General features: G+C 52.6%; 3 protein-coding genes across 4 annotated transcripts in view; 2 read left to right on the top strand and 1 right to left on the bottom strand.

The window, feature by feature from the left end:
• Positions 1–1,246: 1,246 nt before the first annotated feature.
• Positions 1,247–11,758, top strand: SOX10 (SRY-box transcription factor 10). Its single transcript, XM_068142426.1, has 4 exons — positions 1,247–1,425; positions 2,612–3,070; positions 8,653–8,918; positions 9,298–11,758. The coding sequence occupies exons 2-4, from the start codon at positions 2,661–2,663 to the stop codon at positions 10,011–10,013; spliced, it is 1,392 nt and encodes a 463-aa protein (XP_067998527.1). The 5' UTR covers positions 1,247–1,425; positions 2,612–2,660; the 3' UTR covers positions 10,014–11,758.
• Positions 7,163–20,176, bottom strand: POLR2F (RNA polymerase II, I and III subunit F). Of its 2 annotated transcripts, none has more exons than XM_068142429.1 (5): positions 20,086–20,176; positions 19,898–19,967; positions 19,589–19,719; positions 17,584–17,655; positions 7,163–7,515 (listed from the first exon to the last, which is right to left on the bottom strand). In XM_068142429.1, the coding sequence occupies exons 1-5, from the start codon at positions 20,103–20,105 to the stop codon at positions 7,431–7,433; spliced, it is 378 nt and encodes a 125-aa protein (XP_067998530.1). In that variant the 5' UTR covers positions 20,106–20,176; the 3' UTR covers positions 7,163–7,430. The 2 variants fall into 2 exon arrangements, with proteins under 2 accessions (XP_067998530.1, XP_067998529.1); XM_068142428.1 differs by lacking the exon at positions 7,163–7,515 and adding an exon at positions 15,536–15,727.
• Positions 19,964–24,302, top strand: part of CUNH22orf23 (chromosome unknown C22orf23 homolog) — a 6,262-nt gene continuing 1,923 nt past the window's right edge. The window contains exons 1-5 of the mRNA XM_068142427.1: positions 19,964–20,449; positions 21,541–21,603; positions 21,955–22,128; positions 22,828–22,962; positions 24,043–24,143. Coding sequence (XP_067998528.1) covers positions 20,104–20,449; positions 21,541–21,603; positions 21,955–22,128; positions 22,828–22,962; positions 24,043–24,143 — 819 coding nt within the window. The 5' untranslated portion in view covers positions 19,964–20,103. The remainder of the gene's footprint in view (positions 20,450–21,540; positions 21,604–21,954; positions 22,129–22,827; positions 22,963–24,042; positions 24,144–24,302) is intronic.

Genomic DNA, 24,302 nt, shown 5'->3' with positions numbered 1-24,302 from the left:
GGGACGGGTTCCCTTCACGTGGTGCCAGCCAGTGGTTTTGCTGGGTCTTTCTAGCACAAAGTTTCTGGAGAGTGAAAATCTGCTACAATAGTTAAAAATATTCTTGGGATCCCTGCTTCTCTGGGTCACATCCATTCCTCTTTTTGTATTTCCTGACTTAGCACTGAAGTGTCTTCACGTTGGCTCTCCAGCAAAGACCCACTGCAGAAATTAGGTTTATCTCATTGCTAACTAACTCTGGAGTACCTGGGAGGATCATCAGATTTTTCATGGGTGACTCCTCATGGTTACAGAGTTAGTGTTAGTCTATCAGCAGTGCTGGTGACAAGGAAAACTGAAGAAGCCAGCTACCAGAGGCATCTGGGAAGGAAAGTGAACTAGAAAATGGAAGGTGTGAGGGAGAATGTCCTTACTCATTGAGTGCTGAGATCTTCTGTGTGTCCCAGTACACAAGCAGCAAGAATCAGGGTCAGTGAGTGTGAGGGAATCTTTCTCATCAGGAGGCCTCCCTTTCCTCATGGAAGACCCCACATTTGCCCTTAGGAGCAATTCAGCATGTTGGAGGTAGCAGAGCTTACTTGTCTTGGTAAGACACAAGACCCCACAGAGACAAACATCCTTAGGGTGCAAAAGTCCTAAGAAGGTTCAAACTGGCATCCACTGTCCAATAGCATGGTATTTTCCCTGGACCTGATGTCCTTCATCCTGCAGTCACTTCTGACATCCTTTTATCTCCTTCCCCACTCTGCAGATCCAGGTCTGAATAAGGATGCTGTTTTGGCAGCATCCTGGCCCCAGGGTCCTGGGCCAACTTGTTGCAGCACAGCAGGGTCCCCATGAGACTCTGTAATGGGAACTGGGGACTCATTTGGCACATGGGGGACACTAGGCCCTGCAGGAGTTACTGTGCTAGCAGGGCGGAGGAGAAAGAGCCCAGTCCTGGGATGCACACTCATCTCCCCAAACCATCCCAGACCCCTCCCAGCACCCTGCCACCCTAACCCACCCCGGGTTGAATGCTCCAGCACCATTTCTGAGGTGGCCACACTGGTGAGAGAAGCCTAATGTCAGTGATTCTCATGAAGAATCCAGCATCGGGGGAAAGTGGGGACTGTGCCAGTGGCTGAGGTGGGGGGCTGCCTGCGTCCCCTCCCCGCCGTCCCTGACCGACCGTACTCTGCCTCCGAGGAGTGCTTGGCTCCACCTTCCACCCTTCCCTCCCCCGGTACTAAGTAGCAAAGCCAGCTAGAGACATCCAGCCGGGGTATTAGTAAAAACCAAGCCTCCCTCTAGGAATGGCACTCGCCTGAGAGCCTCCCCGCGCCGTGCGCCCTGACACCGCCGGGGCCGGGAGGGAGAGCAGGGCGGCTCTTGGGATACAAATCAGAGCCCTCGCAGGACCTGTCGGACACCGCAGCCAGCAATGTAAGTTCCCTACCTGCGCTCCCTCACACGCACGCCTCCTCTCGCACTTTTCCCCTCCGCTTTCTCCTACTTTTTTTTGATTTCGCCGGCTGGGGTCCCTGTCACCCCCGAGGCTGGAGGGCTGGCAGCCCCTGCCCTGCGCCGGCTCTTTCTCGGTTAAGCAGCAGCAATTCTTTTTCTTCATTTTTTTTTTGCCCCCCTAATTTCATGCTTCTTTTTTGTTTATTTCTGTATGGGGGGCGGAAAGAGAGGCCTTTGTTTTTAGAGTGTTTCTTTCTCCAGTGCGGGGGGGAGCTGCTCCGCGGTGGCAGGGACTTTTAGAGGTGACTGCAGGCAGAAGGAGAGGAGAGGAGTGTGTGGGGCAGGACACCTGAAGACTTGGCTTATCTTAAACTTGGCTCGTGTTTGTATCTCTGTGTGTATTTACTCATGAATATGAAGGTGTATCTGCACACTACACATAGTCAGGCATGTGTGTGAGGACAGTGTAGATGTCTTGGTTTGGTTTGTGAGCTGCAAGAAGAGAGTGAGGGATGCCGGGGTGCGGGGCAATGTTCCTGCAAAGGCACTTCCCTACAGCTGGCATCAGGGTCTTTAGATGTGGATCCAGGGCCCAGGCTGGTTCCCTGCCCGCTGGTACCATCCGCTCAGTGTCCCTGGTAGCCAAGATAGAGGTGACTTCTGGTTTATTGATAAGGTATTGGTGATCCCCCTCCCACACATCTTCCAGGGCACTGCAGTGGCATTGCACTGCGAGTCCTCAAAAGGACATGTTCCCACATAAGTTTTGTGGCTATTCTCCCCATCCCACTCCCCGTGGGGAGCTGCACCCAGGCAGGGTGATCCATGTCTCTCTTTCCATTCAGGTCCCTAACCTTCCTTATCCCTCTTGTAGCAGGCTCCTCCACACATGCCAGCTCCAGATGATTGCAGAGATAGGGAATGATATCCCAATTAATCAGGGGCCCCGACCCATCCCCACCCCCATCAATCACGGGGTTTGTGGTGTGCACGGCAATTGCTTTGCTTGCGCTTTTATTGAGCAGCCCCTGTCTCGTGGTCAGCTCTTCAGAGACCTTGGAGTCCCTTCAGATTTGGTGGTTGCTTCTCCAATTCTTTCTTTCCCCCCTTCCTCTTTCCTTTCCTTTCTTTTCTTTGTTTTTGTCTTCCTCCCTTCCCTCCCCAGTGAGAAGAAAGGCACCAAGAAGGAGGAGAGAAAGGGCTTCAGAGCAACCATGGCTGACGACCAAGACCTTTCAGAGGTGGAGATGAGCCCAGTGGGCTCTGAAGACCACCACTGCCTCTCACCAGGACCCTCTATGGCGTCGGACAACTCTCCACACCTTGCCGGCTCTGGGAACGGGGAGATGGGGAAGGTGAAGAAGGAACAGCAAGACTCGGAGGCGGACGACGACAAGTTCCCCGTGTGCATTCGCGAGGCAGTCAGCCAGGTGCTGAGTGGCTACGACTGGACCCTGGTACCCATGCCAGTCCGGGTCAATGGAAGTAACAAGAGCAAGCCCCACGTCAAGCGGCCCATGAACGCCTTCATGGTCTGGGCACAGGCTGCCCGGAGGAAACTGGCTGACCAGTACCCACACCTCCACAACGCTGAGCTCAGCAAGACCTTGGGGAAGCTCTGGAGGTAAGAGCATGTGGGTAGAAGGGGACAGTGAGGGCTATGGTCCAGAGGTGTCCTGGAGAGGACTGTTCAGGCATGTGGAAGGATGGAGACTTAGTGGGATGGACAGGGTGTCTGTTGCGGGGCACTTCTGGCATGAGGCATGGCTGGTGACTGGGGCAAGAGTGCTGGTCAGATGTAGCAAAGACTTCCTCAGCAGAGCTCACCTCCATCCTGGACAGCAGCCCTTTCCACATGTTTCCCACTAACTTTCCCTGCTGTTCCAAACCAGGACACTCTTGTCCTGGTCCTCACCTGCCTAACTTCCAGGGCAAATGTTTTCTTGGCTCACCCTTCTGTGCACTAGCAGGAACTGCGCTGAGCCACATTCAGCTCAACTCACTGATGGCTGCCTGACACCTGTTTGAACTCAGGCACCAACACCAACAGGAGTTATTTTCTGCACAGTGCCACAGAGCAAATGGGAAAACAAGTTACAGCTGAGGAGGAAAATCAGGGGAAGGGAGTGGGAGCCTTGCTTGTGCCCTTCCCAGGACGGTCTCAGTTGTGGCAGGCCATGCAGACACAGCAAGAGACCATACTAGAAAGAGGGGGTGAGGCTTAGCAGAAAACAGACCTGCAACAGTCCCAGTCTTACCAGGCCCTTTTGCATCATACTGGTTCAAACCAGCCCTCACCTCCCTTTGCACCCAGAGAGGTGCTCTCCTTTCTCCCCAGCGCGCACACACACACACACACACACACACACACACACACACACAGACTCACACTCTTCTTCTGGCCTCACCAGTTTGTTGCATCCATTTTCATTTTGGCTTTGTGTAGATCCCCAGGTCCTTTACAAGCCATCCCCAACCCACTCCTCCTTTGTCCAGCAGACCAATGGGCTCCACTGATTATCTGCAGCTGGCCCATGGGTGTGCAGAGAGCTGTGGTGCCCAAGCCAAGCATATCAAGCTGGCTGTGGTATTTCTTTCCCATCTGATGATCTCTGCCCATAACTAAATCAATCCTTTACAAGCAGTCTGCCACAAGTCCCCAGCATTGTCCCCTCTCCTCGCCTTGCGCTAACCAACACAAACTTCCTTTCTTGCAAGGAGCCCTTGGGCATTAGGTTCTCCCCCTGTGTCAGCCTGTTTCCCCTTACCCATCATTGTACAGTGTAACCCCAGCAAGGGGACTTCTTTGGGAAGGCAAAGGCAGAGCATGATTGATGGGGTCTCATCTGATGCTCTTTCCCATTTTATTCCCTGCTGCCTTCCCTTCTTCTTACCATGGCACTTGCTCCTGCCTGGAGCTCTGATGCCAGTCTCTGGACTGTGAAGCTGTGCTGGAAGGGGTGTGTATGTGGGCACAATCCAATCCACCTTTTTTTGTTCCCAAAGTGTTACTTCAAACCATCATTCCTTTAGTGCAAAACATTGGCGGGTTTTAGAGCAACAGCCTCCCTCCAGACACTGCCTTCCCCTCAAAAATACAGCAGAGCAGTGGGACCCTCCACAGATACTGCACTCAGAGCACAGGGAGACACAGCCCCCGGCCACATTCATGCACCCGACTGCCTGCCGGCTCCCAGGGCATGGCTGCCACCACTGGCCACAGGGGACACTGCCTCTGGGTACTGGTCAAGGTCTCTGGATGATTTTTAGGGTGGTCAGGGAGTGTGGATCAGGCAGAGAAACTTGTGGGGTTGCTGAGTGCTGCTGGCTTTGCCACCTGACTGCTTTGCTTGAATGCTTCTCCTGCATGTCCCTAGTGCAGGCTGTGGCTCTCCAAGGTTGTGTCAGCCCTAGTGGGGACCATACAGCAGAGCAAGCTGGGTTATGGATGAGTCTGGTGTCTGGCCTGTGTGTGTCTTTCTGTGAGGCTGGGGGGAATATCAGGCCACAAAACTTCAGAAAAGGTGGCCCAGAGATTACCAGGATAGTAGCCCTGAGCCTTGCTTTCCAGCTGTGGTATAGTTGGACCTTCCTCCACTGACGTTCCCACTGCCCTCATCTGTTCTATCCCAAACATGTATCTCCTATGTTGGTACTACTGTGAGCAGCCAGGTGCTGCTCTGTGTGGTTTTGTCTCAAACATCTGAGAAGGGTTCCTGCAAAGGGACCTGTGTCCCCACACAGACTCTACAGCCTACATTACTGGTCCCTCTGGAAAATGTGGGTGACTTATTTCCACCTGGGCTGCTCTGAGCTTATACAGGTAAAGGGCATGTCAGGCAGACAGGCAAGTGCTGGTGAGCAGGGGGACTTCTTGCAGACAAGCATTAAACCAACCACATCCTCAGGGGCTGGTGCTGAGTGAGTATGACAGAAGCTGGGAAATCATCTTGAAAGGCAGCTAGCAGATGGAGCAACAACCTTAGCGCTGTGCTCCTCTGCAACATGGGCTGCAATGGCCTGCAATGGTCCAGTGTTTGCTCCAGATCTCAGCCATCACCATGGCCTCCACAGACCCCAGCCCTCATTGGGAAGGGCTGTAGGACATGCCCCAGTGGCCTCACTACCTGGCCCCAGAGGCAGGGCTGGGGGAGCTTATGGCCCCACCACCGCCCCAGCCTGCAGCCATTTAGGGTGCATGAGGTGTGCAGTCAATGAACCCAAAGTACTGAAAAAGAAGAAATGAAGGTTTCTGTGCTTGGCAGTCATGAAATCTTGCCCTGGCTGCTTTCATTGCCTGGGGTGGGGCAGGGAGCTGCTCTCAAATGGAGGCTGGCTGCTGAAAATGTCGGCATGAGTCTTGGCCAGAACGCCAGCCAGCACCACCTCCGGGGCTGAGCACAAGGGAAGCACGGGAAGAAGGGGAGGAAGGCTTAGCAAGGAAGAGTGAGAGGATCTGATGGAGGGATCTTCAGAAGGGGGTGGCAGTACCCAGGGAACGGGATCATGCCCATAAAATCTGGAGATGTGGACGTGTAGAAGAACCTCCCCCCCCGAAGCTGCTTTCTGCTCCTAGCCAGCCCCTGCCTTGCATCAGCCCTGATGCCCAACTCCACCACCGCACTGACTCATCGGCAGCTGAGTCCCACCACAGGGTCAGGCCTCTGGCCACCAAGCCAGTTGCCTGGCACACAGTATGGTGCAATGCCAGATGGCAGAAGGAGAGGCTGCAAGAGGCAGGCAGGCAGATTTTGGCCTTTCTTTCTCCTCCCAGAGCAGGGCGCTGGCTGCTCGCCCCTCTCCCCTCGGCTTGGTGTCAGGGAGGGTAGAGAGGGCTTAGTTAAGCCCCATGAAGGGCTTTGCTCTATGATCCATAACTTCTCTGCTCGTGCGAGATTCCTTTGCATTGTGGCCTGGGGAGAGTAGGGGGCAGGAGGGGGAGGGCAGGAAGCAAGTGAAATCCAAATCCCCCCAAATCTCCTGGCCTTTGCCTGCTCGCACCAGTTTCACTTTGCTAAAGCCGATTTGAGCTCTGATCCCAGTGGGAGGGAAGAGTGAGCAGGCAGCCTTGGAAGGGAGAAGGCAAAGACATGGGGAGTGGACTTGGCATTGTCCTGCTAGTGGCACTGCCCAGGGGCTGCTGTCCAGGGGAGAGGTGAGGTACTCAGGCATAGCTCGGAGGGCAGGGATCTGACTCCTGCACAGCCTTGAGCAGCTCTGGTTCTTGCTATCCATGAAATGAATCTGTGGGGCTGAGCTTCGGTCTCTGTAGGAGGCTTTGCTCTGAATTCGCCCTGCAGGTCAAAGCTGGCTGTGCAGCCTACAGCCCTCTCACTCCAAAAGGTGCCCACATAGCAAGAGACTTTCCATTCCCAGCCACAGCATCTTGTTAGCTTTAGCACTACCTGGCTTGCAAATGCAAGTGCAGGCCAGGAGCTGGAGCATGGCTGAGCTGTAGTGAAGTGTCCCAGGTTGCAAGGCTTGCAGGGATTGCCTCTGTTCTTCATCTCCAAGGGATGAAGGTTTTGCCAAGGCAAGATCACCTCCCAGGCCACGATGCCTATGAGGATCAGCCATGATATCCCCTTGGAAGGCTGTCTGGAGCAGTGCAGGCGGGGGGATTAGAGCCCTCCAGGACTTGTAAGCATGGTGTGTGGTGGCAGGAGTGAGACAGGAAAGCTGGTGTTGGATTCATGGTTGCTCAGTTGCTTTAATCTCCGAGATTAAGGCAGTGGAGGAATGCGGTGTGTGGCCGCGACCTGCTCAGGCTGCCTGGAGTGAACCCAGGTCAACACCGCAGCGGGTTCCAGCCCGTGCCACACACCTTCTGGCTGTCAGCAGAGGGGATGCACAAGGGCCAGGGGAAACAGACATGCTCAGGAACCAACCCATTACTTGCTGGAGACCCCTTCGCTCCTTGTTCAAGCCATGCCTCCTCTGTCTTCAGTTTTTCAGGCCTTTGTTTCTTCCTTAGTGCCTACAGCTCAACAGAAATGGTCACATTTTAGGGCTGAGGGCTTCAGGGGTATCAAGGTTCTGGCACAGCTCCATGCCCAGGTAGTCCTTTTGCTGGGGAGAAAAAGGGGTCAACATCTGAGTGGTTTTTGCCCTTTGGGAGGCCTGCAATTTCTATTGGCTGTAAGAGCTGCAAGTTAAGGGAAGACTGGTCCCTTCTGGGAGCACTGTTTCCTGGTTGGAAGTAAGATGACCTCCAGGCACGAGAATATTTGAGGGGAAAAATCATAGAATGAAAACCAACATGCTTCCAGCCATGGCACTGCTGAAGGCTCAAGCACTGAGGTTGATCTTGTCTTCAAGTGCTCTGAGCCATCCTAACTGCACATTTCACAACTTCCTCAGAGTCCACCTTAACTAGAGCAGCCCATGATCTGGCAGGAACACAGAGAAGGTCCTTACATTTCTGCAGTGCCTTTCACCCAAAGACCAAAGCTCACCTCTTTCTACACTGTAGCAGCCAGATATTTAACAACTGCTCACCTGAGTTCAAGAAGGGATGGTCCTTTGTATTTCAGCCTTTTGCATTACTCATGTCTAAGGTGAGCAGTAGCTCCAGGAGCAGCAGGATGCCCTGTTTCCCTGCCTTTGAAATGGTCTTTAATTCCCTTCTAGGATATTGCAAGGTGCTTAAAGTCCCAGCAAGCCCCACACAGCAATGTGGGTACTGTGGGGCCGACACTGATTGCTGCCATTTGTGCTCAGGAGACCCTTAAACTTAGAGCCTATGGAGAGGTGGGAGGGTCAACTGGAGTCTGGGGAAGAGTAAGAGACATGTGAGGCAGCACTACAGGTAGCAAGGGTGTGCAACACTGCCTTAGCCCAAAGGATGATCCCAACTGGCCTTAATTTGCCCAGAGTCTTTGAAACCAGCTTGTCCACGGCTGTGAAAGGCTGTGCTTGGCCTTTGGGCAACATAAGAGAGGCTGTTGGTGTGAGAAACATCATGAACCTGGGAGAGGGGAACCCAGCACTGACACCAACCAGTTTCAGGGCTCCAGAATTAAGGAGGAGAAGGTAAACACTGATGTCTTCACTGAAACACTTCCAAGCTCTCCCTGTTGTTCTGGGAAATGCCTTCGGTGGGGCACCACCCCCATACCCGGATACTGTGCATAGGCGTGGGGGTTTTGTGACACTCCTGCCCCATTCCTTCTCCTCCTCTCTTCTTTCCCACCTTGGCCTCTGCAGGCTGTTGAACGAAAGCGACAAGCGGCCCTTCATCGAGGAGGCGGAGCGGCTGAGGATGCAGCACAAGAAGGACCACCCTGACTACAAGTACCAGCCCCGCCGGCGGAAAAACGGCAAGGCCACGCAGGGGGAGGGAGAAGGTCAGGTGGAGGGAGAGGCTGGAGGGGCTGCTGCCATCCAGGCTCACTACAAGAACACCCACCTGGATCACAGGCATCCCGGAGAAGGGTCACCGATGTCTGATGGTCATCCAGAACACTCTTCAGGTGAGTCTCAGCTCTCCGTGAACTTACTGACAGGTTACAGACAGCTCAGAGTGAAAGCCTTAGTGATGTGGCTCACACCTTGCTTGTGACCCAGAAAACTCTGCCAGGATCAGTAGTATAGGGACATGCCTAGCTTTCAAGGGCTCTTGCACTCCTCTGTTCAGGCAAGGTATTGTTGCTCCCTCCCTCTTTTTCCACAGGATGGTACAGAAAGGTTTGGTTTTCCCTGTCTGTTTCTCTCTCCCTCCACTGAAGCCTCCAGCTGGACGGTTGCTGGCATACTGGGAGGAACAGAGTTGGGCTGTGTACAAAGCCAGGCATAAAGCAGTATCTCACCTCTTCTCTCTCTTTCCCCCTCAAAATGTTTTTCACATCTCAGGTCAGAGCCACGGGCCCCCCACGCCGCCGACCACCCCCAAGACCGAGCTGCAGGCAGGCAAAGCTGACTCCAAACGCGAAGGGCGTTCCCTAGGGGAAGGGGGAAAGCCACACATTGACTTTGGCAATGTGGACATTGGGGAGATCAGCCATGAAGTGATGTCCAACATGGAGACCTTCGATGTCAACGAATTCGACCAGTATCTGCCACCCAACGGACACGCCGGCCACCCGGGCCATGTTGGGGGCTACGCAGCGGCGGCGGCTGCTGGCTACGGCCTTGGGAGCGCCCTGGCTGCAGCCAGTGGACACTCTGCCTGGATCTCCAAGCAGCATGGAGTCTCCTTGTCCACTGCCACCTCCTCAGTGGTGGACTCCAAGGCTCAGGTGAAAACAGAGGGGTCTGCCCCTGGAGGTCATTACACTGACCAGCCCTCCACCTCCCAGATAGCTTACACATCCCTGAGTCTTCCCCACTACGGTTCAGCCTTCCCCTCCATCTCCAGGCCGCAGTTTGACTACCCGGACCATCAGCCTTCAGGACCCTACTACAGCCATTCCACCCAAGCCTCCGGCCTCTACTCTGCCTTCTCCTATATGGGCCCTTCCCAACGTCCCCTTTACACTGCCATCTCTGACCCCGCGCCTTCTGTGCCACAGTCTCATAGTCCTACGCATTGGGAACAGCCTGTGTACACAACTCTCTCCAGACCATAGAGAACGAGGAACGGTGACCAAAGCAGCGATGGAAAGGCTCTGAAGAATCAGCACAGGCAGAAGAGCCTCTGAACTCCGAGGTCACTCAGTGCCACGCAGCCACCAAAACCCACTGAGTGCACAGAGGTGCCTTTCCTGACCCCGGCTGTTGCTGGCTCACCCGCCTAAAGGAAGGTTTCTTTGTCCTTTCGCCCTTTACCGATTTCACGCAGGCCACACCACTGGCTTGTGACACTTTACTGGCCTTCTAGATGAGGAGGATTCTACAAGTGGAGTGACTGGTTTGTGGTGGGTTTCGTTGTGCAAACCCTGGACTGTACAATGAGAGAGACTGTCCTTTCCTTCCCCCCTCCAGACTGCTCCAGGGAGTTAGCAAGTGTTCCCAACAGGCCACAGCGGCCGACGCTTTGTCACCTCCTGCGGGTGAAGGGCAGTTGCTCAGCCTTGCTGAACAGGTTATGGGAGTGGGGATGGCATGGCTGGCTTCCTTGCCATCAGGGTCATGCAGCAGTCCTGCCTAAGATTCACACGTGCATGAATCTTGAACCCCATTGGAAGACCAACCTATGCTTGCTTTCCTGCTGATTTCAACAGCTGCATCCCAGCTTTTGTCCCTGTCTCTTCTCTCCACCCCTTCTCTCTGTTTAATCTCACTCTCCTTCCTGCATGGAGATTTCAGGTTTGCCTGACCACCTAAGACTCAAGAACTGCATTGCTGGTCTTAGTGTTACTCATATCACAGCCTCTCTGTGTGTGCATGCTCACGTGTGGAGGTGCAGGAGAGGTGGGGAAGGACCAGCGAATCATTAAGGTGCTGTGGGTGAATCCTCCTTTCTTATGATTATCCTGTATTGTTCATTTATGTCTGGCATTTCTGGCATCTCAGTCTTTTCTAATCTCTTCAGTATCCCAAACAACTTCTGAGCACACTTGTTCCTCTTCCATGTCTGACTGTGCTTGCCCAAAACGAAGAGGCACCAAGAAAGCTTCTACGCACTTGCCAAGACGCTGATCGGATTCCAATACTCTCTTTGAAGTCCCACTCCACACTCAGGCTGATGGCATGTGCACCCCCACTTGTTTACTCATCAGATCTTCCAGTCAGCCAAGACCTCCCTCCTGCCTGCACTGAGGATGGAAAGACACTCCCGTGGCTTTAAGCAAGGGAGCTACACACCTGACCATGGATGAGCATAAAGAAAAGAAGCCTGTTTAGGTGTAAGGAAATGTGTTTTCCTATTAGGGCTTCAAACTGGAACTGACCAGCTCTCACGGTTCTGAGCAACCTCCTGTTTTCAGCCCAGCACCCCAGGACTACTTATTTCTCCTTTGTCACCTCCAGGACTTGGGGTGGTTTGTCATGCCAGGGAGTGAACTGGCACAAAAGTTACTGCAGGAAAAGCTGACTCCTGGCAGTTGATGGCAGACACGTGTTGTGGGACCTTCTGATGGATACTGCAGTCTAGAAAGACAAAATACTTTGACCCAACATGGACTGTATCCCTCTGCTGATAGGACTGTCAGATGCCCTTCCTGCCTCCCTTAGCTATGGATGACTTATACTTGTGGTGTCTGAGAAGATGTAGAATGTTTGCTCCTCGTACGCATGTAACCTCTTCCAGCCCTGTCCCCTTATTTATGCAGGTAGCACCTTCCTCACCCACCTCCCCTTCCCTGGTCTCTATGCTGTCCTAGCACCATTAACTCTGCATTAAACATATGGAATAATAAACTTAAACGTTTCATTTTAATGTGTCTGGGCTTTTCTGCCCTCTTTCCTGCAAGCCTGTTTTCTCCCCCAGTAAGTTTATGCTGGGTCACACAACCAACTACATGGATTTGGTGCACAGCCTTCCTCTGCCTGCCATGAAGAACATGTCCAGAGAAGGGCCACAGGGATGATCAGAGGGCTGGAGCACCTCTCCTATGGATACAGGCTCTCCTCTGGAGAGTTGCGGCTGTTCAGTCTGGAGAAGAGAAGGCTCTGAGGAGACCTTATTGTGGCCTTCCAGTATCTTAAGGGAGCCTACAAGAAAGCTGGGGAGGGACATTTTAGGGTGTCAGGGAGTGATAGGGCTGGGGGGAATGGGAAAAAGAAACACAAATGGGTAGACTCAGATTGGATGTTAGGAAGCAGTTCTTCAGCATGAGGGAGGTGAGACACTGGAACAGGTTGCCCAGGGAGGTGGTTAGAAGCATCATCCCTGGAGGTTTTTAAAGCCAGGCTGGATGTGGCTCTGAGCAACCTGATCTAGTGTGAGGTGTCCCTGACCATGGCGGGGCGGGGGGGGGGGGTTGGAACTAGGTGGTCCTTGAGGTCCCTTCCAACCCTGACAATTCCATGATTCTAGCAGCACACAGGTGGAACTCTGAAGGGCTTACCAGTCTCCTTCATGGAGATGAAACATCTTCTGCTCATACCCCAGCTGCAGTCATTCCTTCAGTGAGAAATGCAGTCAGCCTGACTTCTGTTCTTCAGCTAAGAAATGCAGTCAGCCTTTCTTAGGCTTCTGTTCTTCAGAAGACTGAGCACATGCAATTAAGAAGAGCACTGTTCTGCATGTGCTTCATCCAATAATTTCCTAGTGCAATTGCTAGTGCTCTCCAGAATAGGGGAGTGGGGTTTCTTCTCTTGGTCCCTCATCACCAGGTAGCAGACAGTATACCTTCAAAATAAAGCTTCCCCCCCCCACCACACACACACTTGTATATTTTGGCAGCAGTCAGGTGTTCAGGAGACACATGGCACTCCAGGACATGCTTTAATGGCCATGGTAGTCTTAGGCTGATGGCTGGACTCGATGATCTTGTGGAGGCCTTCTCCAACAAACCAATTCTCTATTATTAGTTCCTCCCTAGGAACTCAACCCCCAGCCTCTTGCCTTCCACAAGCAAGAACCTAAATACAGACACACAGAGCACATTCAAGAACAGATGTATACACCTTCTTACTTGCTGAAGAAGACATCCTGGGTGTAGACATGTCCTGAAGGTGCTTGAAAAGAAAGCATACACAGATACTGGTCTTCTTCAGAACATCTCTCAAGGACAATGGTAGCAAGGTAGGATCCCAAACCCAGTTAACAACAACTATAAATTGATTCCAAAGGGTTTCAATGCTGATGCTTTGTGGCTGATCCACAGAGTTTGTGTTCACTAAATGTTGCATAGGTGAGGATAGCAAGCAGGACTCTGGAACATGTTCAAAGCTTTTTACACCTCACAGCACTATTTGGATGAAGTCCTGTATCAGCAGCAGAACAACTTAATGGATCTAACAATAGCTGATGACAGCTAAAGAGCTCCATGTAAGAGGAGGACAATAGGCATTCACTGGAGAGGAGAAGAAATCTCTACCTGAAATTAGAGGTTGTGGGAAGAGTCCAGAAAGGAACTACTGCACTGTGGAGCAAGTCAGGAGCGTGTGTGGGGAAGAAGGGTAGCCATGATGGAGTTAGGGACAGCAGAACAGATCACAGGTGTGGGAGAGAGAAAAGACACAGCGTGGATGGATGAAACAGTGGGAACATGAAGTTCTTAACCATACTCAGGCAACCTTCTCCAGCTCTTCAAAACAGCAAATTAAGAGAGCAAATTGGCTCTGCCCATCCTCTCTCTGCTCATTCTCTAGTGGGAGAGGATGCCTCCTCTCAGCTAGGAGGGTCATCACAGCTCAGACGGGCCTGAGAACGCCGCTGGCAACAGAGGGGTTAACCACTCCTCTGCAGCCTAGCAGGAGCTGGCCCGGCATCCTTCCCTATCCCTTTAATCGTATCTGATACAGATGCAAGGCTGGGGAGGGGAGGGGAGGCGGGGAGGGAACAAAGAAGCCATTTAAACCCATTTCAAAAAAGGGAGAAGCAAAGGGACCCCCGCGCTCCATGGCAGACGCCAAAGGCCTGCACAAAGGCACCGTTTCAAGGCTGAAATTTCACCGCACCAACGTGATTAAAGGATTCCATGGAGGGTGGGGGGAGAAGGCTGAAGGCCACAGTGCTGCAAATTAACCTTTTCTTAGTAAGGATGGCCTGGACCAGGAAGCATTCGGTGGGGGGAAGGTGGGGGGGGGACACAGTCAACCTCCTTCCCACACCTGCAAGCATCTCCACATTCCCTCTGACCTGTTGTTTGGCCCAGGGACCCATTCAGCTCTTGCATTATCACCCTCAAACCCAGCCCCTCCTGTGCATGCCAGCAGAGGAAGGATGGACTAGAGCTTTTACAGGGAGCAGTACAAGAATGACATTCATGACCGGTTACGTGAGCTGAGCTCCCAGGCAGGTGGATTTGAATTCCCTTTGGGCCACGGATGCTCATATTCAGGCACCAACCACACATACAGCATATAAGTACATATAAGTACAAGCTTATAACATACATATACATATGTACATGTAAGTACAAGCTTATAACAAAAACTAGTTGGAAATATTCTTCCTGGATCAGTGCAAAGAGAAAAATGAGTGTCAAGCAGAGACCATAGGTGAGGTGCCCCTCCCCTCTTCATCTCTTTAAAACAAAACAACACAAATCCCAAGAGCATGTTTTAATAATGTGAGTAAGACTTGGTGTGTTCTGCTCAAAGGTTCAGACCTTCCTCACACAGAGGAAGAGCCTTGGAGCACACAGATCAAGAAATGAAAACTATGCAGTGGCTGGCTGGAAGCCCTTGCAGATTATAATGCATCCACCCACCTCCCTGCACATCAGAGGCAAGACATTAGGTACCTGAGGGGGACAAATGCCTGATCTCTCATCACACTACAGATGAAAGCAGCTCCAGGATTTAACTGCTGTTGTGCCACTGTACCAGAGTATGTACACCTGAGATGTCTGGAGAGCACACAGCCAGGACCACCAGTTCCACCGTGTGCCAGGGAATGGCTGCACAAGCAGCAAGTGTGGCAACAACCTGCCACTGCCCAGCTGGTGGAACTGCCCAGCTGGTGGAACTGCCCAGCTGGTGGGAGCGCGAGCGGCGACTGCGCTTCCGGCTGGGGCAGTGCCACTGAAAGGGGATCCCCACTTCTGATAAGCAGCAGGAGCAGGCAGACAATAGGTGATTTGATGAGAACTGCTCTGCGATACTCCTGAGAAGCCCCACAGCCAGCCCTGGCCAGAGAGGAAATTGGGGGTTTCCACAGCAACCTGCTAAAGGCACAAAGGCCCAACTGTCTAGGGGGAAGCAATGGAGGTGTCTCAGCATTCCCCTTTTAAGGAGGGATGTGGTTGGAGGGCTGAAGTCTTTCTGAAGCCAACGTACCTGCAAGAGCAGGAGTTTAACTTGCTGTCGATCCTATAACTGGGGAGGAGCAGTGCTGGGGGAGGAGGAAGTACACACTGCAGTCTGCAGCCCAGCTAAAAGGCAGGGCCAAGAAAAGCAGGGCACCTAGCCCTCAAATCTTACTAACACAGCCCATGACACAGAATAATCACCAAGCTGCTAGAGAGAAGCAGGAAAGAGTCTTCTCTTGGGCACGTAGGACGGAGGTGGAAGAGAAAAAACCCAACCCAAACACATGTAACTTGAAACAGGGAGGTTCATAATTTATTTACACAACTATAAACAAAAATAGAAACATCTCTGGAGCAGGAAAGATCCAAAACAATGCCTGGAGGCTGCTCAGTCTGTGATAATTAACTCATCCACACCCCAGTCTTCATAGCTCCCATCTGGTAGGTAACGACGTATGATTATGGGGATCTTGCGGGCTCTGAAGGGAGGACAGAGAGATGAACAGAGCCTTCACTGCACCACTTCAGCAGGCAATGGGCACTGAAGTACTGTGGAGCTTCAGTAGGCACATCAAATTTAACTGAGTGATCTGTGCAGCACCAGTGATTTGGTGTTACACAATAGACGGAAATCCCAACAACCTCCTCTCTTTTTGCAGGTGCAAAGCACTGAGTGTCCTTAGACTTGAAACAGCCAAGGGCCTACACAAGGTCTGCTCTACTGTTACTGCAGGAATTGAGCCCTGGGATCTGAACCCACTATGAGACAACACCAACTGATGTAGTTGGAGGTGTCCCTCGCTTGCTGCAGGGGGGCTGGCCAAGAAGACCATCGAGGGTGCCTTCCAACCCAGTGCATTCTAATAGTCTATGATCTAACACAGATATACTTTAAAAAGGAATAGAATAGAATAAACCAGGTTGGAAGAGACCTTTGAGATCATCGAGTCCAACCTATCATCCAACACTATCCAATCAATTAAACCGTGGCACCAAATAATCAAGGGACTTGAAGAACAAATCCACCCTGACTGACAGAAGGTTTTTCTCCCACAAGACACTATAGAAGTGGGAGAATTCTGAGAACCTTCACAACAAGCCAGTATTTACAGAGTATTTTGCAGCCTGGAAGCACCAGTTGCATTTTAAGGATGTGTGGCACAGAGACTGTACAGACACCAAAAGCTGGCACACCTGTGGTGGAGCACAGCATCTCCTAACAGGGCTCCCCATCAGAAAGCAAGAGAATGCTGGACACCATTTCACTTAAGGGAAGCAGATTTAAGTCAGCAAAATAATCAGCCTGAACTCTAACCTTGAAAAGTTACACAGCTGCTTTAGTAATCACATTCAGTGCTGTTGTTTTTCCAGCAGCAAAGCAGCTCCCTCCTGCCAAGGCTTACAACTGAGTTTTGGCGCAGACCAGGATGCCACTATGCTTTGCCACACCCTGGCTTACTTTCTAGAGCTCATGCTCATAGTGACAAGAACCAACTCAGAATGAGCTTTGAGATCTGACAGAAAAATGACCTAAGAAGATTTTGGCAACGATTAGAGGGAGCTGTAGAAGAGAGAGAAACTTGCAAGAGCAACTGCAACGTACTGAGAAACTGGGAGAGCAGGGAACAGCTCAGTTCAGTAACAGGCACTTAATGGAATCCAGCTGCTCTGCTTGAAGGATGCCTGCATGTGATCTAGGCCACCAACCATGGAGGCAAACTGTGAGTCAGCAGAGAGCTCTGCTGTGGAAAGGTGGGTCTGCAAATGGTCACCCAAAAGGTGGGTCTGCAAATGACCACCCAAAAGGTGGGTCTGCAAATGACCACCCAAAAGGTGGGTCTGCTGCAGTCAGAAAGGATTTCTCTTTCTGCAAGCAAGGGATGTGCCTCCTCACAAGCACAATAAGCCAAGTGCACAAGGGTGTGGGAAAAGACCATTCTTAACAGCCTGACCTGCATTTTATCTCTGGCCAGCACCTCACTTAACACAGGTCTGTTCAGATGTCTGCTTCAAATTCAAATCCACTCAGGGAAAGAAACTGATTTCAGAAAGATAAGGACCTTGGGTTCTCATCATAGAAATAAAGAACATTTGGACTCTGAAGCAAAAGAGGTCACAGCACTCCTGATCAGCAGTACTTTACATGAGCAACTAGGATGGGAGAGAGCAACTGCAGACAAGTCCCAAGGTGAAAAAAAGGGTAGACAACTATAGTGCTCACTGTTACTGAGGGAAGACAAGGCTGTCTTGGAAAGAGCTGCTAAAGGCTGGGACAAGGAGAGGACTGCTGGCTGTAGGGAAATCAATACACTTACCACCAAAGACTGGGACTTACTTGAGCTCTTTCATGGCAATCAGCAAGGGGTCTGTTTCTCCTTCCAACTCCACCATCACAGGGGCACACATCCTAGGACAGATCATTAACACTCGTTTAAGTGAATGCAAAGAAAAGAGAGACTGCTAAGCATGTGCCTATCCATGTCACCCAGACAGCAGCCAGTAAAGAGGGAGGGTGGGACACCACCATGGCAAGTCTGATTTGCTCTCTTATGCACTTCATCAAGAAAACTGCCCCCCTCCCCCTCCCCGGTGGCAACAGAGTGAGCTTTTACATGAAAATTTTTATCTTGCCCCATTCCTCAGCCTCTGCTGACCAACTGGTGTTCAAGGGCTGGTCACATCCACCAGGCTAGTCACCCATTGCTGTGCTTAAATGAGAGGAAAAGAATAGTTCTATAATTAATCCAATGAAGAGAGTGGGAACACTGTAAAACGAGCATGCCCCCAGCAACTCCAGCACCTCTCTTCCATTCTCATTTGCTCACACCTTCCAGGCTTTGTTTGGGGGTGGGCAAGGGGCTGGATTTACTTCTAGGAAAACAAAAGAAGGAAAGAAAACCTATTTCACAGAGGATTGTGACAGCAGGGAAAACACAGGTGACAACATCTGCCATTAGGCAGGGGCAGCAAAGAAAGTTCACGTTATGCATGGGTAAAGCCACTGGGGGCTGCTGCTGGCCCAGGTTCAGCACTGCAGGCAGAATATGCAGGTGAAGCAGAACCAGGCACCAGTGCTTTCTATCAAAGACCTAGTATGGGCCCATCTCATTCCCTGGCCCCACATCTTTCATACTTTCCATCAGCTGAAAGAATGTGCAGCAAAAAGGCTTCACAGAGTGAAGACTGTGCAAAGTAATGATTAAGGAAAGATCTGATCAACATCTAGGAGCTCCTGAATGATGTAGAGATGTGGTGGGTTGAAATTTCCACACACACCCCCCAACATGAGCTTTGCCAGCCCAGCCCAGCTGGAAGCAAATGAAAGCAACACTATTTGAAGGGTGGCTTTAAGACATGCTTTCAGACAATCCTTGCCACAGCCTAATAACCTTGGTCACAAAGCAGTTTTACCAAAAAGAGTGCTAAACTTTTTAATATAGATTATTAAAGAGTCTAGACAGGTAAATGGATGAAGCTGAAAGCAGCCAGCCTCAGAGACACTTCAAACAGGATTTAAATGTTACTCCCTGTTAGGAAAGAGGCCTCACCATTCCAAATACTTGTACCATGCCACAATGCAACTGCACTTAAAATAGACTTCAAGCTGGTTACTCCATTGCCAAGTCCCTCAGCCCTGTGGAATCAACTGAAGATGTTCTGGAGCAGTCCACACTTCAACACAGGCTTTAGCTGAGCTTTCCAGCCCCCATTGACTCCCTTAGGAAAGGCAGAAGCCAGGATCAGCTTGTTGCATGCAACTAAGAGCTCCATGATTGGAGCTCCATGGTTGGGTCAGCTTTCCTACCAGGGCAAGCTGTGAGAGCTGGAGGTATTGAACCCAAAGACTCCAGGGAGACCTTATAGTGGCTTTCCAATAACAGAAGGGGGACTACAAGAAAGCTGGGGAGATACTCTTTGCAAGGGCTTGTAGCAACAGAGTGAGAAACAATGGCTTTAAGCTGGAAGAGAGCACATTTACTGGATATTAGGAAGAAATTCTTTACAGTGGGGGTGGTGAGACAGTGGAACAGTGCCCAGGGAAGCTGTGGATGCCCCCTCCCTGGAACTGTTCAAGGCTGGGCTCGATGTGGCCTTGGGCAACCTGATCTAGTGGGAGATGTCCCTGCCCGTGGAAGAAGGATTGGAACTAGATGATCTTTAAGGTCCCTTCCAACTCATACATCGTTCTATGATCCTGTGCTTCAGTGTTGACCCAGATGGTGATCGAAAGACCGGCAGTCATGTGAGACCCAGGAGCTTTCAAGGGAGGAGGAAAGCAGCTCTCCTGGGACGGGTGGGGCAGCTGCGGCAGGGCTGCGGCAGGGCAGTGCAGTACTCACGCGATCTGGAGGGCGCGAGTGCCCAGGACTCTGGCGCGCTCGTACTTGGTCATGTAGGGGGTAGTGATCCGCTTCTGGTTCGCCTGCTGCCGCTCTCCCGAGGGGAGGATCTCCACGTTCTCCTGTCCCTCCTGGGGGAAGCAGACCAGCGCTGCACTTGAGCCGCAAACACCATCGAGGGAGGCCCCACGGCGCTGAGACGTCCTCAGCCCCAGCGACCGCCTAGCCAGAGCCAGACCGACACACGGGCCTGCGGTCCCGGCAGAGCCTGCCCGGGCGGGCCAGCGCCGCAGCCCGCGGGACACATACCTCCTCCGCGTTCTCCAGGTCCTCCAGGCCCTCATCCTCCTCCACATCGTCGAAGTCGTCTCCGTCAAAGCTGCGGGAGTGACACGCACATCGCACACGGGCCGGGCCGGGCCGGGCCGGGCCTCCCAGCCCCGCCGCGGCCTCGCTTCACCTCCGCTCCCCTTCCCACCCCGACCCCCCGCTCTCACTTGTCCTCGTTGTCAGACATGCTGCTCGCCGCCTCGCTTCACCTCCGCTCCCCTTCCCACCCCGACCCCCCGCTCTCACTTGTCCTCGTTGTCAGACATGCTGCTCGCCGCTCCCCGCCGCCCGGAAGCCGCGCTCACTTCCGGGTGCGCGCCGGTCCGCCGCCGGGCCTGCCCCCGCGCCGCCGTTACCGGGGCGACGCCGCCCTGTGCATCCCACCCCGCTGTCCGCGCCTCCCTTCCCTGCCGTTTATCGCTATGCAGGCCTCCGGGCCCGGGAGGGCGGCGGCGGCGAGGGGAGGCGGCGGCGGGGGGCGCGCTGCCGAGCCGGCCCGGTACAGCCCGGGGACCCGGGAGCTGCTGAGAGGTACGGCGGGGCGGGGCTGGGGCCGGGGCCAAAGCCAGCTGCTCAGGCTCCCCGTGTCCCGCGCACCCGTGGGATCCGGCCCGTCCTGCCCCCGCTGCAGAGAGAAGATGCCCGCCCGGAAGCCTTACCGCGGGAGCGGGAGAGCCGGGCGGGCCGGGCGCTGGTGGCGCCACCCCGGCTTGAGTCCTCAAAGCCAAGTGCCGGGTCCCGCGCTTGGGTCACGGCAGCCCCAGGCAACGCTACCGGCCTGGGGCAGAATGGCCGGGAAGCCGTCCGGCAGAAAAGGAGCTGGGAGTGTTGGTTGCCAGCCGGCTGAACGTGAGCCAGCAGTGTGCCCAAGTGGCCATGAAGGTCGCCAGCATCCTGGCCTGAATCAGGAATAGTGTGACCAGCAGGAATAGGGATGTGATCTTACCCCTGTGCCTGAGCACCGGTGAGGCTGCAGCCTGGGTGCCGTGTTCAGTTGTCATGCAAAAGTGTAAGATAGGCACTGAAGTGCTGGAGCGTGTCCAGAGAAGGGCAAGAAAGCAGGTGAGGGGCCTGCAGAACGAGTCTCAGGAGGAGCTCAGGAGGGAAGTGGGCTTCTTTAGTCTGGAGAAGAGACTGAGGAGAGAGATTATTGCTCTCCACAACTACCTGAAAGGAGGCTGTAGTGAGGAGGGTGTTGGTATCTTCTTCAAAGTAGCAAACGATAGGGCAAGAGGAAATGGCCTCAAGTTACACCAGGGGAGGCTTAAGTTGGATGTTAGGAAAAATCTCTTCACTGAAAGAGTTGTCAGGCACTGAAACAGGCTGCCCAGGGAAGTGGTTGAGTCACCATAGCTGGAGGTATTCAAAAGATGTGTGTAGTGTTGTGCTTAAGGACATGGTTTAGTGGTGGACTTGGCAGTACTAGGTTTATGGTTGGTCTAGATGGTCTTAAAGGTCTTTTCCAACCTAAATTATTCCATTCTTCTAAACCTGCACTTTCCCCTTTGGGTTTGGGTTGCAAGGGGGGATTGCTTTTGGGGAGGGAGTTCCCCAGCCTGTCCCCTGCCAGAGGGGAGGCATGGAGTCCCCTTGAGCCTTCACCTATACATCATGTTTTGCAGTGATGATGGAGGAGTCGAAGCTAACATACTTCCAGAGGCGACACCTGATGGACTGTGTGAAACGTGAGTGCAGGCCCTCTTGCTTGTCCTCCCACCACTTTGCTGTGCTGAAGAGCTTTTGCTGCTCACCTCAAAACAAGGACATTCACCACAGCCCGCTTGGATGGGCAAGTGTTTCAGAACAGCATGGCTGCTGCCAATACACGGGGATGTACAGGTGAGGTGTCCTGAAGGGTCATCCAGGGAACAAGACCCAGTGGTGTCAGTGCATCCCAGCAGCCAGTAGGAACTTCTGTGGCACCTGGCGTCTTTGCTTCTGGTGCTACAGTGGATCGACAGGGAGATCTTCTGCCAGTGATATCCATCCAGAGTCTTCCCTGCCTGACTTACTGTTATTTTCTCTTCATTCTCCAGGAGGAGGTACTCTGCCCCTCCAGTTCCACCTCACACCCAGCAAAGAGCCACCTGCTTTGCCCCCACCAGTCTGTCAGCGCGGCAGGCTTGCAGCTAAGCCACACCTCCGGCCTGCCAAGGCCTGCCAGGCAGGAGATGCCTACGTCCGAGAGAAGTTCAAGCCACGGGCAAGGCGTAAGTCAGCAAACACCACTAGTCAATAAATGATGGCATCCAGCTCCTCTGTCTGTCCATCCCCTGCCTGCAATCTCTGCAGCAGCAGGGAGTGTTTAATTGCTTTTCATCTTCACAGTTTCTGTCTTCAAGGAACCTTTGAAAATGCCTCTCTGAGGGAACATCTACTGTCAGTGCTTGCTGACTTCTGCCTGCTGGCCTGGGGGGTGACAGCTGACAAGGCAGAGGCTGAGTTCCAGTGATATCTATGAACTGTGTGGAGATCATATAGGAAGTCTCACAGGTTACAGTCTGGACTCCAAGCTCCATCATACTTTGCTCTGGCCACCCCTTTCCTAAAATGGGCATGATGTCAGTATGGTACTGAACACTCACCAGCTGATTCAGCTGGTACTGAACACTCACCAACTGATTCAGCTGGTACTGAACACTCACCAGCTGATTCAGCTGGTACTGAATACTCACCAGCTGATTCAGCTGGCTGAACCCACGGCAGAAGGGAGCCCTGTGTCATTTTGTAGCTTATCAATGTGACTCAAACCTGCTGTGTGTCTGTGTGCTGCTTGTGCAGTCCAGTGTGGGACTGGGCTGTCCTTATCACAGTGCTTCCTCTGGCATCACCAGCAGAGAAGTGGCATGCCAGGCTCCTCCTGGAGGAGATGGGCTGACAATAATTTCTTTTCCCCTTGGCATTCACAGGAGATTTGGAAAAGGAGAAGCAAAGGCTCCAAAACATCTTAGCAACAGGGAAGGATGTGGTGACGTGCAACATGAAGCAGGCTCAGGTTGAGACAAAGGAAGAGGAGATGCCTGAGCCTGACCGCTTTGAAGAATGTAGGTCTTTACATACCCTGGAGGAATGCAGGTGGGAAGCCAGCTCCCTGCCAGGGCTGGGGTGGCAGGCCATGTTGCCAGTAACCTGAAGCCCATTGTGGAAGGAGGCACAAAGCCCAGTTTCCAAGAGAAAGAACTTGTTGCTGTGACACTCTGATTCAGCTGTCCTAGCAGAGCTTACGCTGCAGAGGCTTGCTGGTAGATTGGAGCTCCCTGGGCTGAGCTCACAAAATGAACTTTGCTGGCAGGGGAATTCCCTCAGGACGTTCAGGCAGGAAGCCCAGGTACCATGGGTCCTTTTTCCAGCCAGGATAACTCAACAGAGACTAGGACACTTGCCAGTCTGACCATGGTCTGGGCTCTGTTACACTGGCAAAGCTTAAATGCTCAGCAGGATTTTGAGCAGTGATGGACTGCAGAATATTCTAGGATGGCAAAACCCTGCCTAATACCTCTCTGAATGTGAATCTTCAATGTGTGTGCATGCACCTGAGTCAGTCCCTCCTTAGCCAGGGCAGCAGAAATATGGCCCATGCTAGAATAGTGTGTACAGAAGGGGTATTTTGGTCCCTGCTGTAGTGAGGCAAGCTGAGTGTTGTCCTGGACACACCTGAAAAACCCATCCATGTACTTTGCAGCATGGCAAGATTAGGGACAGCTGGCTGCAAGTCTGTGCTGCAAAGCTGTAGCTAACATTCTCTGCCTTTGCTGGTCCTGGCAGCAGAGGTGGTTGTGGTCACTGGGTGATGCATGCCAACTAATGAACCTGAGTAGCTTTAAGCTGGTTCTGTCTCCATCCACAGACTGGTTAAATTGTCCATAAGCAACAAACAGCTTTTTTGAAGTGTTCCCAAGCAGTAAGAAGATGGGTGGGGGGACATTTCCCATTGCACAAGGAACTGCTGAGGTATTTTGATGACATGCACGAGGTAGGTGTTACAGCAGACATCACCATTTCCCTGATGGGCCACTGTTCAAGCAGAGCTCAGAAACTGAGGGGTTCAGATCTAGACAGAAACATGTTTTTTTTTTGCCTTTTGGCTGATTCCAGTTTCCCCAATGCTTTCTTTCATCCATCAGTGGTGAATGAAGTTCAGGAGAGGAGGGAATTCCTGGCAGAGATGGAAGCTCTAGGACAGGGCAAGAAGTATCGAAGCATTGTCCTCACTGAAATCTCACAGGTACATGTGGGGGTCCTAGGGGCATTGGTCACATTGTGAAAGGAGAGACCTTAAAGCAGAGTCTCCTCCAATACTTGAGCAGGGAAGAGGACAGAAAACTGAGTGTTTGCCTTAATGGCACAGGACAGGCATGAATTTGGGGAATGGGGGATAGAGGTT

This window comes from Melanerpes formicivorus, unplaced genomic scaffold (assembly GCF_026170545.1).
Source record: "Melanerpes formicivorus ecotype bairdi unplaced genomic scaffold, bMelFor1.0.p_v2 SCAF_8, whole genome shotgun sequence".
Taxonomy (NCBI): domain Eukaryota; kingdom Metazoa; phylum Chordata; class Aves; order Piciformes; family Picidae; genus Melanerpes; species Melanerpes formicivorus.
This window is presented reverse-complemented; position numbering and strand designations above follow the sequence as displayed.

Excerpts from the sequence above, each read along its gene's own strand:
- SOX10 (XM_068142426.1), top strand. The coding sequence starts at position 2,661 with ATGGCTGACGACCAAGACCTTTCAGAGGTGGAGATGAGCCCAGTGGGC. Across the intron at positions 3,071-8,652 it reads ACCTTGGGGAAGCTCTGGAG|GCTGTTGAACGAAAGCGACA; the intron begins GTAAGAGCATGT and ends TGGCCTCTGCAG. Across the intron at positions 8,919-9,297 it reads TCATCCAGAACACTCTTCAG|GTCAGAGCCACGGGCCCCCC; the intron begins GTGAGTCTCAGC and ends TTCACATCTCAG.
- POLR2F (XM_068142428.1), bottom strand. The coding sequence starts at position 20,105 with ATGTCTGACAACGAGGACAA. Across the intron at positions 19,968-20,085 it reads ATGTCTGACAACGAGGACAA|CTTTGACGGAGACGACTTCG; the intron begins GTGAGAGCGGGG and ends TCACTCCCGCAG. Across the intron at positions 19,720-19,897 it reads ACCTGGAGAACGCGGAGGAG|GAGGGACAGGAGAACGTGGA; the intron begins GTATGTGTCCCG and ends TGCTTCCCCCAG.